Source organism: Catharus ustulatus, chromosome 7 (genome assembly GCF_009819885.2).
Source record: "Catharus ustulatus isolate bCatUst1 chromosome 7, bCatUst1.pri.v2, whole genome shotgun sequence".
NCBI classification, from domain to species: domain Eukaryota; kingdom Metazoa; phylum Chordata; class Aves; order Passeriformes; family Turdidae; genus Catharus; species Catharus ustulatus.
This window is the reverse complement of record NC_046227.1, coordinates 21,806,539-21,821,156: the sequence shown is the minus strand read 5'-3', so window position 1 is coordinate 21,821,156 and position 14,618 is coordinate 21,806,539. Positions and strand designations below refer to the sequence as shown.

Here is a 14,618-nt window from a genome sequence, read left to right as displayed (position 1 = left end):
GTAAGGCAATAGAGTTAACACTGCCTCAGTCTCCAGTAAAACTGGGTAATGAGAGGTTAAAAAAATGTGCTCTCCAAATATGAAAGAGAAATGCCTGAACGAAAATCACTAGACCAAATCTCTAAATAGAAGTCAAGCTACATTTTGGGAATGGAAACACGATACAGTGATGAAAAGATGAAATTATCAACAACTGCAATTAACCAAGAAATTTAAAACATAGTAACAACGTATTCCCTAGAACATTCTAGCCCACCTGACTTGCTTACTGTGTTATAAAGAATGAAAACAGTAAGGATTGCAGATAAGATTTTTAATTTGGGCAAGAAAAAGGAATAGGATGGTGCTCTGCTGTGAGCAGAGAAGAAGAGGAACAACAGGGACAAGCCATTTCGGGCTTGATAAGACAACCAGTTAATCTGGCAAGAAAAAAAATACTAAAAATTATGAACAAAGAATTTAGTCATTTGCTTTTTTTCTGCCCCATTTTGTACTAAGACTGTATCCTTGCACAAGCATTTAGCTCCCCAAAAATGTCAGTACATTATACTGCCAAGACACAGAAGTGTTCTAATTTTCTTATGTTTCTTGTACACTCATCAATCCTTAAAGCAAGTACAAATATTAAATTCCTTTAGTTATAGCAGAAGAGCGTACCAGAATCCTTCCATACATGCAATGAGTTCTTTGTATGTATTCAACAAAATCTAAAAACCAATTCAGCAGAGAGAGAAAAAAACCCCACCCTCCACTCCGTAACACTGCAGTTGCCCTCTTGATAGTCAAAGGCTAGAGAGCACCAGAAACCCAGTATATGGAAATCCATCAACAGTGGAAGCATGACACTTTCCACTGAGATGATTTGGTATCCTGGATGAAGACCTTTTATCTGTGAGTGCCAAAATATGGAGAGAACACTTTGATGCACTGAGGAGCACTGGTAAACCAGCTGACCAAAAGAACAAATGAGAAAGAAATGGTCCAGTGAGATTAAAGACAAAATCCCCTAACAACAACAACAACAACAACAACAACAACAACAACAACAACAAAATAAAAAACAACCCGAACCAACAGTATCCTTTGAGTAAATAATTTTCCACAAGTGCCAAGGGAAACTTGATAGATCACCTTGCTACACTTTCTTCCAGAAAACCGATGCTGTTTTAAGTAAATCTTCTGTGAGTGGAAGCCTGATTTAAGCTACACTTCTGAGACTTGGCAAGAGCAGCTTTAGAAAGAGGATGTCACTATTTTTCTTCTTCAAGCATTAAGTAAAATAAAGAAATTATTTGTAAAAATACTTCAGAAAGAAGAAGCGTATGAAATACTTTCTCTGGTTTTTTTATCACTGGTGATACTTCACTTGCTGTACTCACCCTCAACATGAAGAGTTCCTTCCCTAAAAGATGCTTTAAGGACACAGTACTTTTGTGTCCTTAAAGAAGGTTTCAAGATAGGGAGCAGTCTCAAGTTAGGCACAGTTAGACGACAAAGCAACAGCAGCTGAACAAACCTTAAGTGGGCAGCAAAAAACCCAACTTTATTTACCACTTCTGTTTTATAGTTATACTGCTGGGACAAAGGCTCTGAAAAGGTAATGTGCACAAGTACTGAGAATTAGGCCCTGCTGAGTGTAACTGGCTTTTCTAAAGATCACACAGCAGTCAACATTTTATCAGCACTCCACAAACACGTTAAGGTTTGGCTGAAACTGAAGGTCTCTCTCCCTTTAGCATATTCTCAGATAATAGAACAAATGTCAAATCAGTACAAGATGGCATATTTACAAAATTGTACCCTGTTTTGCATAACCTAATGATGCAGCAGTTCTTAAGGACTGAACATTTCAAATCTGCTAGAAGAAGACTGCCAAATCTATGACTGTTTCAAACACTTGCCAAAAGCATATCAAATTCAGAGTGAACTGCAAAATAATGTTCTCACAAGTTGAACAGTCTCTTCGGTATGCTTTACATGGCTACTGCGTCTGACCTCCAGAGTTCTGCCCTGATTCAGTCTCAAGTCTTTTGCATCAGGGATGTTTTTCCCAGGCTGCCAGATTCTCTGCCATTCAGCCTAGGATTATATTAGGAGCACCACCAATGCTTGCTCCTCTCTTTTACAAAGCTCTAATTTTCAACAGTTTACAACTACCTTAAAAGACACTGAACATCCCTAACTAGCCCACTTAGGAGTGTGAGTTCTTCCTCACACTTGACTCCTGACAAACAATATTTAACATCTCAGATTCTCTGCTTTCAATAAATCTAAAACCTAATATCACAGTAATACAAAGGTAGGATGTACCCCTCTTGCCACAAGTAGTTTCTTGAGTCTATATATTCAGTCACTAATAATACTCCACATGTTAAGAATGTACCTAGCAGTGCTCATCTTCTCGAAGCAGCTGTGTACACCATCTCATTTAAATCAGGGTATGTACTACAGTTTATGCAACTTTTCACTTTTCATGCCAGCTTTACAGCAATGCAGCAGGACACAAACCTGACAGCACAGTTAGCAGTGCAAGCTTTAACAGGCTCAGCTGTATGTACTAACTTTCAGTACAGACTCTACATTCACCTCAAAAAACATTCATTTCAGCAAACAGATCTTGTCAGTGTCAAGGGGGCAGGAAGCTGGCTATTGGGACTGGGACATGGAACAAAGGGGCTGTAAGCCAGGAACATATTGGGCTGAAGACAGTAAGGCTCTTCAGCAATAACAAAATCCCACAATGCTTTCACTGAGGCTACATGAAGAACAGCAAACTCGCTTCTCAAGCTGTCCCACCCTCCAGGTTAGAAGTTAAGTCCAAGCACTATATTATTTGGGGCTTTTAACAACAGATGAGGATTTAAGTTGCGTTTTCCTTTCTCTAGGAGCAGCCGCGAAGTGTGACAATCTGATCTAGGCAATTACTCCTCCTCCATCTAGCCACCATTCTCCCCAATTAGTCCTCTGAGTAACACATTTGAAACCTTTAGCTCTTTGGTACTGGCAGTTTCAACGTGGCCATTGCCAGCAATGGATACCATGCCAAGAAAATCCGACTCCTGGCTTGAAAGGATTAAACAGTCCTCTGTTGCCATCTGTGCCGTGAAGCTGGTGAGTGACTTTGTGCACCCAGAGCGTTAACGTTCGTTCTGCACAGCGACAGTAACTTGTATTTACACTGCTACCTCGCAGACCTCCTACTGTTCCCACTGCCTTCAAGAAACACATTTGGAAAAAGGCAGGCAGGCGGCTGCAGGCTGCTGGTCAGTGCCTGCTGGGCCCAGTAGCTCTGTGGTTAGAGGAGGGAGACAGACACCAAGTTGTCCAGCAGTCACTACCATTGTCCCCACTCTTGACCAGAACATCTCACATAGCAGTTGAAAACACTAGAGTACTGTAAATTTATGTCAAACCACATGTTTCAGTACGTATATGTGTGCACTTATATTTTATCATACTTCTAAACCAATGCAACCACTCCCATCCTTTTTCCTACCCATGACAGTTTTTAAACCAGTGCTAAACTGTCTTCTACCCTGCTTATCAACCCAAACACAGGGAATGTTCTATCTCCTCCTTTAACATCACTGTTTGGTTTCAGTACCACCATGGCTGCACTCTTCTGTGAAACATTTCAATAACCAGGCCACAAAGTAACCCTCAGATTCACAGTTCTCCCGTAGCCACTGTATTTTCACCTAGGCCTGAAGTTTAACAAAACCTAACACAAAGTTTGGTTGCTCTACTTTATGCCCAGCTACCTGTGACTTCAAAAAGCCCTTGAGAGGGCACATGGAAGAGCAAGTCAAACAACTGAATAAGCATGCTGTAACAAGGATGAACACTCTACAAGAAATTTGCTCTCAGTAGGACACATGGAAATTCCCTCACTTCTGTGCAAACACTGTTCATATTACAACAAACTTTGAACACCCCATGTTCATGGAGAATGGGCCAACATTTCAGTGCTGACACTGCTGGCTCTCAATTGGTCTGCAATTCGATATCATCACAGTACAGACATCTGCCAACCTGTCAAAGTGTTCTAGTATTGAGGAGATTTTGCTTTCCCTGGAAAAAAGGTGCAAATTCCTAAAGCAGGGAAGTTCACACAATACTCATTAAAAAAAAAATCAGAAAAAATGGGAGTACATTATTTTTTGTGAGAAATGTTTAAGATAAAGCATACTTTGATCATGAACTCATAAATTTTAAAACGAAATTGTTTCTTGGTGGTTAAAATAGAAGTTTCTACAGCTTGTTTACAGTCTGCAAAGTAGTCAAATGGAACTGAACCAAAAAAAAAAAAAAAGCCCAAAGCACCAATACACCAAACAAACAACAGAAACCCCATATCATTCACAAAGAAGCAGCTGCCTTGTGCAAAACCAAACATCTGAAACTACAGCCTCTAACAGCAAAGTGCAACAGTTCTAGCAGGAAAGAAACAAACTTAAGTCTCACCACAGGGAAAGAACTAAACTGTTCAAAGAACAATACAGCAGTTTAGAAATAAAACAACATATAAAAAATGAAATAAAGAGGTTGATTTCTTACATTATAGTTCTTCAGATTATCATTTTCTGTAGGAAGGCCCATGTATCGCTCTGTGTATATTGAATCTGAAATTTAAAAAAATCCCAAAATTAGAATCTGCTACTTAATTTTCAGTCTGTCTACCTTCAATTTTACCCATTGACACAAGCAGTAACAATGCATACTGGAAATCAGGTTTTCCACAATGAGGGGCGTAGGTAACCATCGTTATTCAGAATAGTTAATCTTCTTGTTGCCATGGACACCTGAATGCTGAATATTAATATAGTACTTTGTGTCAGTGTTTCCTTATTGTTGTTCTTCCAGTAATCCTAAAAAAATTACTGGAAGTATTGCAGTAAATAACTAGCATCTGAAAAAAATCTTATTTATTTTATCTAAATGTTTATTATCAAAATATGTAGTAGTATATTAGGATTCAGCTTGACTGAAAAAAAATTATTTGCCACATATTTTTCCCCATTTGTGTATTTGCTGCTTTGTTTCAAGCCATACAAATTAATGCTCTGCTGTCATATTCTAATGTCCATCTGACTTCTAATCAGAGTTGTTGCACTAGATGTTTCTTTAGACTGAATATATATATATATATATAATATATAATCCTTCATTTAATAAGCTAAAAGTGGAATTTTAGAGATCTTGATAATTAAAAAAATATTTCCTGTCATACTGTAATATTCATGTCCAAAATATGATGAAGATGTTGCTATGTCCCCAACAGCTTACTGCTACTGCCTGGCAGTATGATCTGATCTGCTGAATTAGCTATTATACAGCCTCTGTGCTACTTGCAGAAGGATAAATTATGCCTTATTTAGCAGAGGTTTCCAGGGAAAGCTTTCCCTTGAATGTTTTTGGACAAATAAAAATGAGGAAAATGTTAAAATGTGTTCAGATTGTACCAGCACCTATTTATAGCTTTACATAATTTTTTTAATCTGGGAGGAGGGCCCTTATAACTGCATTTCTAGCCTCATGCAACTGCCTGAAACATTATGCTTTAAAGGTTTGAAGCATGTAGAAACTTGTCCACTTGATCAGGTTTTTCTCACATCAAGCTACTCTCAAGATGAATTAGATTTATAAAATCGAAATTTTACATGCTAAAAAAACTCCTGATCAACCAACTTAAGGCAATTCAAATACTATTCTATTACTTTGAGAGAGTAAATTACAAGTTCAAGGATAATCCTCACAGCTCATTCTTATAAGTGAAGTTTCATTTTGAAGACACAAAAGTTTGATTGTGATGGATTTCTGACACACAATACTGGTTTCAAACCGACAGACACATTACAGCAGTACTACCAAAATTATAATGTTTTAGCCTGCATTAATGGTTAAAGGGATTACCTCAAGTTATGGATCTGACTTTTTAAAATGGGAAATAATATTTAGCGAATTGGTTTAATTTCAAAATGCAGTGGCCATCAGTTCATAAAACCAGACCAAGTGGCATTTACATGGCATCTAGTAGATAATCAAAAGCTCTGTGCTACAAATCCACACTTTGCAGCGTGTGCACTGAAGACATATGGGAATCCTTGTAACGAGGAAGCCCTCACATACCATAATATTGCCAGCGTGACACGGGGGCAACCGCTATTCCACACTTGAACACGCCGCTCCCGGAGCCAAGCACCATGGAGGTCACATATCCCCCATAAGACTGAGAAGAAAACATTGCTGTTATTTTAGTCGGAAGGGAAAGGATGGGGCCCATCTGCTACACAGTTCATCAGGCATTTATAGGCTCAGCATTTTTCATATTAATGAACTCCATTCTGAATTTGGGTCAGACCTCAGCCAGCCTGCTCAGCCGGGGAAACAGGCATCAAACAGTGCATGGCAGCTGTGGCGCTGATGAATGAGAGCTCGGTGGGGAAAAAGGGCGCAAACGCTGCCCAACAGCGACTCAGCTGAGGATGACTGTGCTTGGTAGCACCGTAGGCAGCAGCAAAGACAGGAAACAAGACACTGCTGAACCGCTGTGTCCCTTCCCGTGCTGGGGGAGTGGGTGGAAGCAGAGCTCTGGCCCACAGTGTGCCTGATGAGTAGTTGCAACAGGGCATCCAAAAATTTACAGCTCCCTTGGAGCAGGCCTTTGGTAGCTCGCTCCCTAAATCTCCCCCAAAGTGTCAGGAGCAAGACTGTGACTGGGGAGTGAAGGATCTGCTGAGTCTGTGGGAGGAACTGTGCAACAACACACTCCTTGCTACACATAGAAAATTTACTCACAGTCTAGCTTGATACACAGATGAGTAAATATCTGACACACTTGAGCATCCAGGCAGCAAGATACCTAAACACTGTCACCAGCCGCCCAAATGACTGCCCTCACAAGAGTCTGAATGGGTTATTTAGGAAAATGTGCCCACCCACATTCAAAAACAAGAGCTATTTTTGGATCTCATTCCTGCCTTTAAACTAGATTACAGGCAAAGGGAATTGCATCTTATTTCAAAGTCCTTAAATGTTTGCTCCAACATCAATTCCTAGGTTGTTCCAATGAGATTAGCAAGGTAATGCATGCACTTAGTAATTAAACACTGTATAAATGCCTAACATGGTCACAGTAAAGATATTACTGCTGAATGCATGGCAAACAAAATCCATATACACAGTGACAGGCTGACAATGAGAGGCTGACAATCTAAAAACTCAAGAGATAAAGAAAATTTGCCCACAAATTCAATGTCCCAACGTAGCTTCAAAGAGGAATGCTCTTGTACTACTATTCATCCTGAGGGTCATAAGGACTTAAGATGGCATTGCATCAAATCATCAATTTCTGCAGAAAGAATTTTCCTTTCACTACAGTTAATACCATTACATGTGACTTCATATAACAGAGATGTTTACCCCCATAAGAGAAGCTATTAAAGACACCATATTGCCATGAAGCAATTTATTCACTGGTGCCTGCCACCTGCAGTGCCCAAATTTCAGTTAACAATTCAGCACTGGAATCAATAACCCTACGTACACACTTAGCTTTGTAGCTGAGGGGGTATGCATATGCTATTAAACTATTAAATATTTCCATCTACGGTGCCAGGTTTTAAAAGATGCATCAAATTAGAGAAATCTGGCCTCTGGTTGCAAATACCATGATAACCATCCCACACAGCTGGCTCGAGTGTAATTTCACATCTTTTTTAAAATCAGTCATCCAACTGAAGAAATACTGTTGCATACATACTTGGATTTTTTTTTTCTTTTTCTCTAGGTTCATACTGTACACAGGAACTTGGCAGTATCTGTTTAAATTGGTTTAAAATCCCTCTAGTAGTCCTAATTTCTCTTACAAAGGCTCCTTAATGATTGCAAAAGACCAATGTATAAACATAAGATAAGATGCACTTCATCAGTTCAAGTACTGGATTGTACTGTGACCCCAGAGGTGCCTCTCATGAAGCACTATAGGATCTCACACACATGGCAGCACAACAAATAGTTGTTAAAATTAAATAGTATTCCCACCAAAATTATTTGAGTACTTACCCAACCCCAAATAGCTATTCTGTTCTTATCAACAAAGCTCATTTCAGAAAATTTTCTGAAAGCAAGCAGAATAATTAAACACTTAACAGACTGCAAAGTATCTGCCCTTCTACAGACATGCCTATTTCTTATCAAGACTGCCTCTTTCTATTGTATAAACAAGCATTTCCCACTTCATGATAGTGACTGCACATGAAAACACAATAATTCAGGCACGTGTGTCTTCAGGAAATTTAGAAAAACATCTGTGCATATGACACTCTGAAACCCCTCAACCCACACTCACTGACATTTGTGTTACATTAGGTTAGATTTCACTACCTGCCTTGTCTTTTTTATAAAGATGCACAAAAATCTAATTGCAGCAGTAAGGAACAGACAAACACATGTAAATACAGTTACCGTTCCAAAAAAAAACCAAACAAAAAAACCCAAAAAACAAAAACAAAAATCAAGAAGATTTGTCAATTCTATTTGGTTAAACTCCTAAACATTTTAAAATCCTACATAAAAACCCCTGTAAGACCACTTCATTGCAATTCCCAGAGATCCATACTGGGATTGCTTGCTTTAGTGAGGTTCTGCAAGCATAAACCAAGTGACCAACATTAACTATGATTTAAAGGCTGAGTGTTTCTCATACTTCTGTGACAACAGAAACTTGCAAAAAGCTTGAAGCAAAACTTCCATCTCCAAGTTCCTTGGTAGCGTGTTCTTCCACTAATACGACGCATATCATCTCTATAAAATCATCTCCATAAAATCAAAGATATGGTTAATTGGTATTACTGCATTAACTCTCCTCTCTTTTTAATAATAAAATGATGGTTGGCCTATAAATGACACTTGAATGTACAAAATTATGCAGAATGTAGTTATTTTTTGCCAATATTTTCAAGATGACGATTTGAAACCTTCACCTTTTTTTCCCCCTACACAATAAGCATGTAAAAGAAGGAGCAGGTGTTGACCTTTCCCTGCAGCTCACCTGGCTGCTTCTATTTGATCTTCCACTTCATATGTTCCTAGCCTTCTGTTTATTGCGTGCATGATTTCATCCCCCTGGTACCCGCTGCCCCTGCCGTCGAAGCTGGCCACAATGACCTGCTCCGTGCTGGCCAGGTAAGTCGCCCAGTTCATCCGGAAGACGTGGTCTACTTTCTGACTACAGGGTCCTGCATACCTAGGGAAAAAATGTCACAAAATCCAGGCATTTACTCTCCACATATTCTCACATCAAGCATTTGAAATATAATTACTGCTGACAATTTTGTCCTCTAAAACAGGACAAACTTTCAAATTAAACTGTGGAAACAAGAGAAGCATCACTGACTGACTCCAAGGTGCCACTGTAAGCAATATCCTTATTTAAAACTTCAGCTGTCAATCAAGAAAGCAAGGGTTTTTTTTTAATTTTTGTTTTTGTTCTACTCCTTTCTGCTCTAAGAAGATTCCTTCATTATTCTGACTTTAAGCAGAAGTCCAAGCCAGGTTTTCTTCTGTTTTGGCATATCTAGTCACCTGAGTTTCAAATAGATGTTCTCTAACTATTTCTGTTCCATTCACCCATGGTTTAAGTCTGAAATCAATAATAGGCTTCAAATGGAAAAATGAAAATACCGTTTTCTGCATTTTCAATTTCTCATCAATCCGAGCTATTTCTTATGCAGGCTGAGAAAAAGGAAGCAAAACTATAATTTTAACTTTTTACTTTAAAATATTTCGGAAGCACTTGATCACAATGAAATTATACTCTGAGTGCCTTGATGGTAAAATTCTGTGCAGTGCACTTAATTAGCCACTGTTCAACAGAGTAAGAAATAGAAGAATGGCTCCTATGGCTCTATAGTCCACTTTTATCAGTTTTAAAAGCACAGAAAAAACGACTGGGAACATAATTCAAGCTATGGATCCCTATACTTCCAAATAATTTCTGATATTAAGATCACTGTGAACCAGAGGTGATCCTGACCATGGTCCAGGTAAGTCAATAAAAATAGTATCATAATCAAAACAAGTCTTAAGAAGCCAAAAGCACTGGCTGCTCATTAAAATGTTCAACAGGCACATCAAAAAGCGCTACCAAATTGCATTATATAAAGATGTATCTAACAACTAACAGCCAGATTCCTTATAAAGTCACCTTTTTGTAAAAAAGGAATAACTTAACATTTTTATATTAATGCATAGCTAAAATTCAGTAATTCACATTTAGAAGAAAACATACCAGGATGAAAAGAAGTGCCTGAGGAATACCACACGAATCAGCACAGGCTCATGGGCTTGTATTTATGGAAAAAAGCCACAGCAAATGCAATCATGACCACAGGATGACCTTTGTCAACACTGACTGACAGTCGAATATCACAGAAAAAATGCAACGTCACATACACTACTCAGCTTTGGAGTACAAGGCTTATGCAAGGTTTCATTCTCGAATATGATTTCATCAAAGATTACTCCTAAGGAACATCACAAGCAGAGGAGGAGGTAAGCTAACACGAACATCCTGGCTGGTAAATCACATAGAATGTATCTGCCTCAGTGCCACTGCCAGAGTATGTGCTCATTAAGCATTACATCATCTTAGGGCACAGGAATTCACCATGAACTGGGATAAACCCTGATTTTTCATTCCATCTTAAAACTACTTCAAGAAGTAATTAGAACACATGCCAGTTTTGTGTTTCCTTATTAAGAACATTTGAAGTAGATGAAAGTGATTATTAACACAACACTGCCACGTGATTGAAAACTTACACATCAAGGAGCAGAGGGTACTTCTTTGATGAATCCAAATGAGGAGGCAGAAACATTTGATACCACAGGTCTAAAAGTGAAAAGAGTTTGACTTAGGTCAGCTCTCCAGTGAAATTATTTGACATGCATTACAATTCATACAAGATCACATTTGAGCCATAAATTAAAGAGCAGTTTCACTGTCCTAATATATACATGTAGATGTTACTAGCTAATCATTTTTAAAAATGCTTTGCAGTTAAATTAACAGAAAGTAATAAAATCTGGGGACTCAATATGCAGTCTCATGACATTATTCTAAGCTTAGATGTGAAACTTGTTATGTCTCTACAGTGGTAAATCTAAAACAGGCTCAAAAATAAAATTTCTCTCCCAGCAGAGGAAAGAAATTCTGTATTATTTTGAACCTGACAGATAGACTTTGCTTGACAGTTTGTAAAGCATCCCAGAAACATATCCAAGTATCTATTATTTTTGAAGCAATATTGATTCTAGTTCCATTCATGTTATTCGTCCTACCCAAGTTGGTTGTGAGCTGAACATTTTAAAGGCATATCCTATAAGTTTTGCAAACTGAATGGCTCAATTGTTCACTCATGAATTTTAAGAGAACTGATGCTGCAATGCTGATGGACTGCACTGCAGTAATAGTCAAGAGTGCAAATCTTACAGAAATTTGCAAGGCATCAGAACACTGAAACATTATCTAAACTGAAGACATTAAAATACTAATTCTAACTTTTGCATACTCCATAGTCACAGGGGTGGATTTCTTCTCTAATAACCTACATGGACTTGTGAGCAGACTTGAAACTTTAAGTAGGACTACATAAATGGATTTGCTTCTCCTGGTTTGATATTAAAAATAGATTCCCCTTACCCAAAAGCTTTTACCCTGAAGACATGAAGTAGTAAGAACAAAGAGGGATTAAAAAAATTATGAATATACAACTGATAGCATGAAGAGCATCTTTAAATCTCCATCTTTCTTGGAAGATTTCATCTTTAGCCCTAGTAAAAATGTGACAGAAATAAAAGACAGAAAACACAAAGATAAAGAGCGTTATTATATAAATAAGGTAACAGTGAAAGAAGGAAGACATCAAAAAGAACAGTTAGCAATGACTAACCTAACTCAATAAAGCTTATAAAATGGAATTCCATTAAGAATATCTGTTCATTTTATCAGGAGGAAGTTTGCCATGAAGAGAAAGCTAGTAGCAAAGGCTGGAGCAAGAACAGTTTAGACAGGTACCACTGCTGAGCTGTCTGATGTTGCTCAGCCTGTGAGCACACCAAGAAAATTTCTCCACCTAAATTCTGAAGGGCACCACTTACAGAGCATTAACAGTTCATTTTCTAGCATTTTGGTCTGGTCTGTACTGAGGTTTATGCAGTCTTGTAGAATGAATGTACTTTCAATACAAATCTATTTGATCAATTCAATCCTCCACACTAAGTCAAAGGTGATAGTGTTGAAATGTTGCTTAAATGTTTTCTCAAGATTTTTCATTTAGACCGTGTCTGCTTTTTCATAGTAACTGAACTTCTCTACTCTCCCAACCTGCTAACAAAAAACAAGGGGACTTGCACCGCTAAATCAGAAGACCTACTTGAATTTATAATGTACAGTAATTTCATGATTATAAGCCGCACCATTTTGACTAAAATTTTGGTCCAAACCCGAAGTGCGGCTCATAATCAGGTGCGGTTTATATACGGACAAAGAATGAAAAGTTGCTGTTTTAGTTAGGAGGACAGGTGTCTGCTGAGAAAGACAGAAAATTGTCTTTGAAACGGAGAATGTAAACCCCCTCCCTCCAAATTATTATAATTTTGAAATCAAGGGGCTTTCAGGCAAAGATATGGGAATTAGGAATAACAGTTCTTTTCTAGGGAAATTAAAGTAGAAATACAGTACTACAAAGAAACAAACTCCAAACCCTGACAAAGTCAGAGTACAACCTGACACCCCGTCAGGCAGGGTGTTGGCAGCAGTCCCATTAAATGGTGGCTGCATCCTCCTGCAGTGGCAGATGTGATTCAGTTGGAGCAGTGCTCCTGCAGAAGGTGCAGTTTCTCTCTGGGGGTCCAATGGTGATGTGGAGAAATCCAGTTTTCCTCTGGAGTCCAGTGGAGAAAGGGACTCCCTTAGTGTCCCAAAACTTCTGTTTTTATTTTGGTAAGAAATGTTGGGCTCTTCCCCCTGGCTGGAGCAATTTCCAATGGGATGAAGTAATTTTATCAGTCCCACAGTGGAACTCAATGGGCCATTAGCAGAAAATGACTCGCTTATAATCAGGTGCGGCTTATATAAGGACAAAGAATGAAAAGTTGCTGGCACCCGGAAGTGCGGCTTATAATCGTGAAATTACTGTAATTTAAATTCAACAGTGTTAAAGGGCTTTGAGTTTGTGCCCCAACCTCATTTCTCTCATTTATTTAGTGCACTGTTAGAGACTTCTGGTTTCAAGCTTATAATAAAGGAAAAAGGAGTTAAGCCACTTCATCATGAAAACATGAAGATATAACACTATGGAAAAAGCACATTCTAGGTAAGAACATTTTGGGATTTCAGAAAATAACAGAGAATATTTGGAAATGTCACAAAAAACCCACATTTGCCTCTAAATTCTGAATAACTGCAAGAATTCCCATTACACCCATCTGTCCTGTCATGCTCCTCAGCAGACCTTGAATCACTTAGCGAAAAGTGGGGGTGGGAGAAGAAAGGTAAAAGACCCTTTTGAACTTACCATATCCACCTATACGAAGGGTCTGAGTTAATTTTGAAGGCATCTGAATATCTTTCAATGAATTTTCCAGTTCAGTATTATTTTCCAAGTATCTGAGGACTAAATAACAGAGTAAGTAAATTCAAAGACTAAACACATTTTTTTTCAAATGTGCAGGTCTTTAATTATGAACCCCTTTAAATATTAAACCTGAGATGATGGCAAGTTACATTGCAGTTTTCATTTATATATTTATAAATATATTTATACATTTATATGCAGTTTTTGTTTCTCCTCTGAGAGTCAATGTTTACAATATAGTTTTCCTTCAGTTCTTTTTCCCCTGTTTTCTCATCTAAATACCATTTCAGAAAAACTGAACAATTATTCAGTAAGTAAGTCATACACTATTTACTGTTTTCTAGCCCAGTGTAAAATTATGTTAAATAAACTCTAAATAAACATATCACAAGCTATATAATTTATTCTTCTGGTAATTATTTGAAATTAAATTTACCCTTTATAGCTGACATTTTTATTATTATACCATGCAATGAGAACAAAATTAGAATAAATTTACAGTGCAATTTTCTGGTTCAATATAAATTAAAGACAACCCCATACCTCCATCATCAGTGCTTCTGTGCAGAGTAGACATGGGCAGGCCAGGACCTGTTAACAGGGAACAAAACCTTCATGCTTGCATGCTGGCTTGAAACACAGCCCTCATAAAGTAATTGGAAACAGCTGAATCATAAAAGCTCAGAACTTGTTTCCTTCCAGTCTGCTCAAGGAAAATTTTACATTTAGCAGGGCCCAAATCCAAACCACAGGATCCCACAAAATATTAAGACTGTCTGAGAAATGAACCACATGACTATGAGGTGCTGAAGAAAGGAATTTCCATTCTTCAGCAAAACTTATGCCTTGGTTGTGGACTATGGTTTGGCCATCAGGAAGTCACAGGGACCACAGCAGTTGTCTTCAACCATTTTTAAAATTCCCTGTCTGCTGTCTGTCCTTCTAGCCCATGGATTAAGGAAGCTCTTAAAACCCAGC

The 14,618-nt window shown here is 38.1% G+C and overlaps 1 protein-coding gene across 1 annotated transcript in view; it reads right to left on the bottom strand.

Annotated features, from left to right (window-relative positions):
• DPP4 (dipeptidyl peptidase 4) overlaps nucleotides 1-14,618 on the bottom strand; it is a 42,888-nt gene that overhangs the window by 5,324 nt on the left and 22,946 nt on the right. Inside the window, exons 17-23 of the mRNA XM_033065134.1 lie at nucleotides 14,184-14,231; nucleotides 13,581-13,679; nucleotides 10,825-10,894; nucleotides 9,053-9,247; nucleotides 8,065-8,119; nucleotides 6,130-6,229; nucleotides 4,558-4,622 (exon numbers count right to left, since the gene is read on the bottom strand). Coding sequence (XP_032921025.1) covers nucleotides 4,558-4,622; nucleotides 6,130-6,229; nucleotides 8,065-8,119; nucleotides 9,053-9,247; nucleotides 10,825-10,894; nucleotides 13,581-13,679; nucleotides 14,184-14,231 — 632 coding nt within the window. The remainder of the gene's footprint in view (nucleotides 1-4,557; nucleotides 4,623-6,129; nucleotides 6,230-8,064; nucleotides 8,120-9,052; nucleotides 9,248-10,824; nucleotides 10,895-13,580; nucleotides 13,680-14,183; nucleotides 14,232-14,618) is intronic.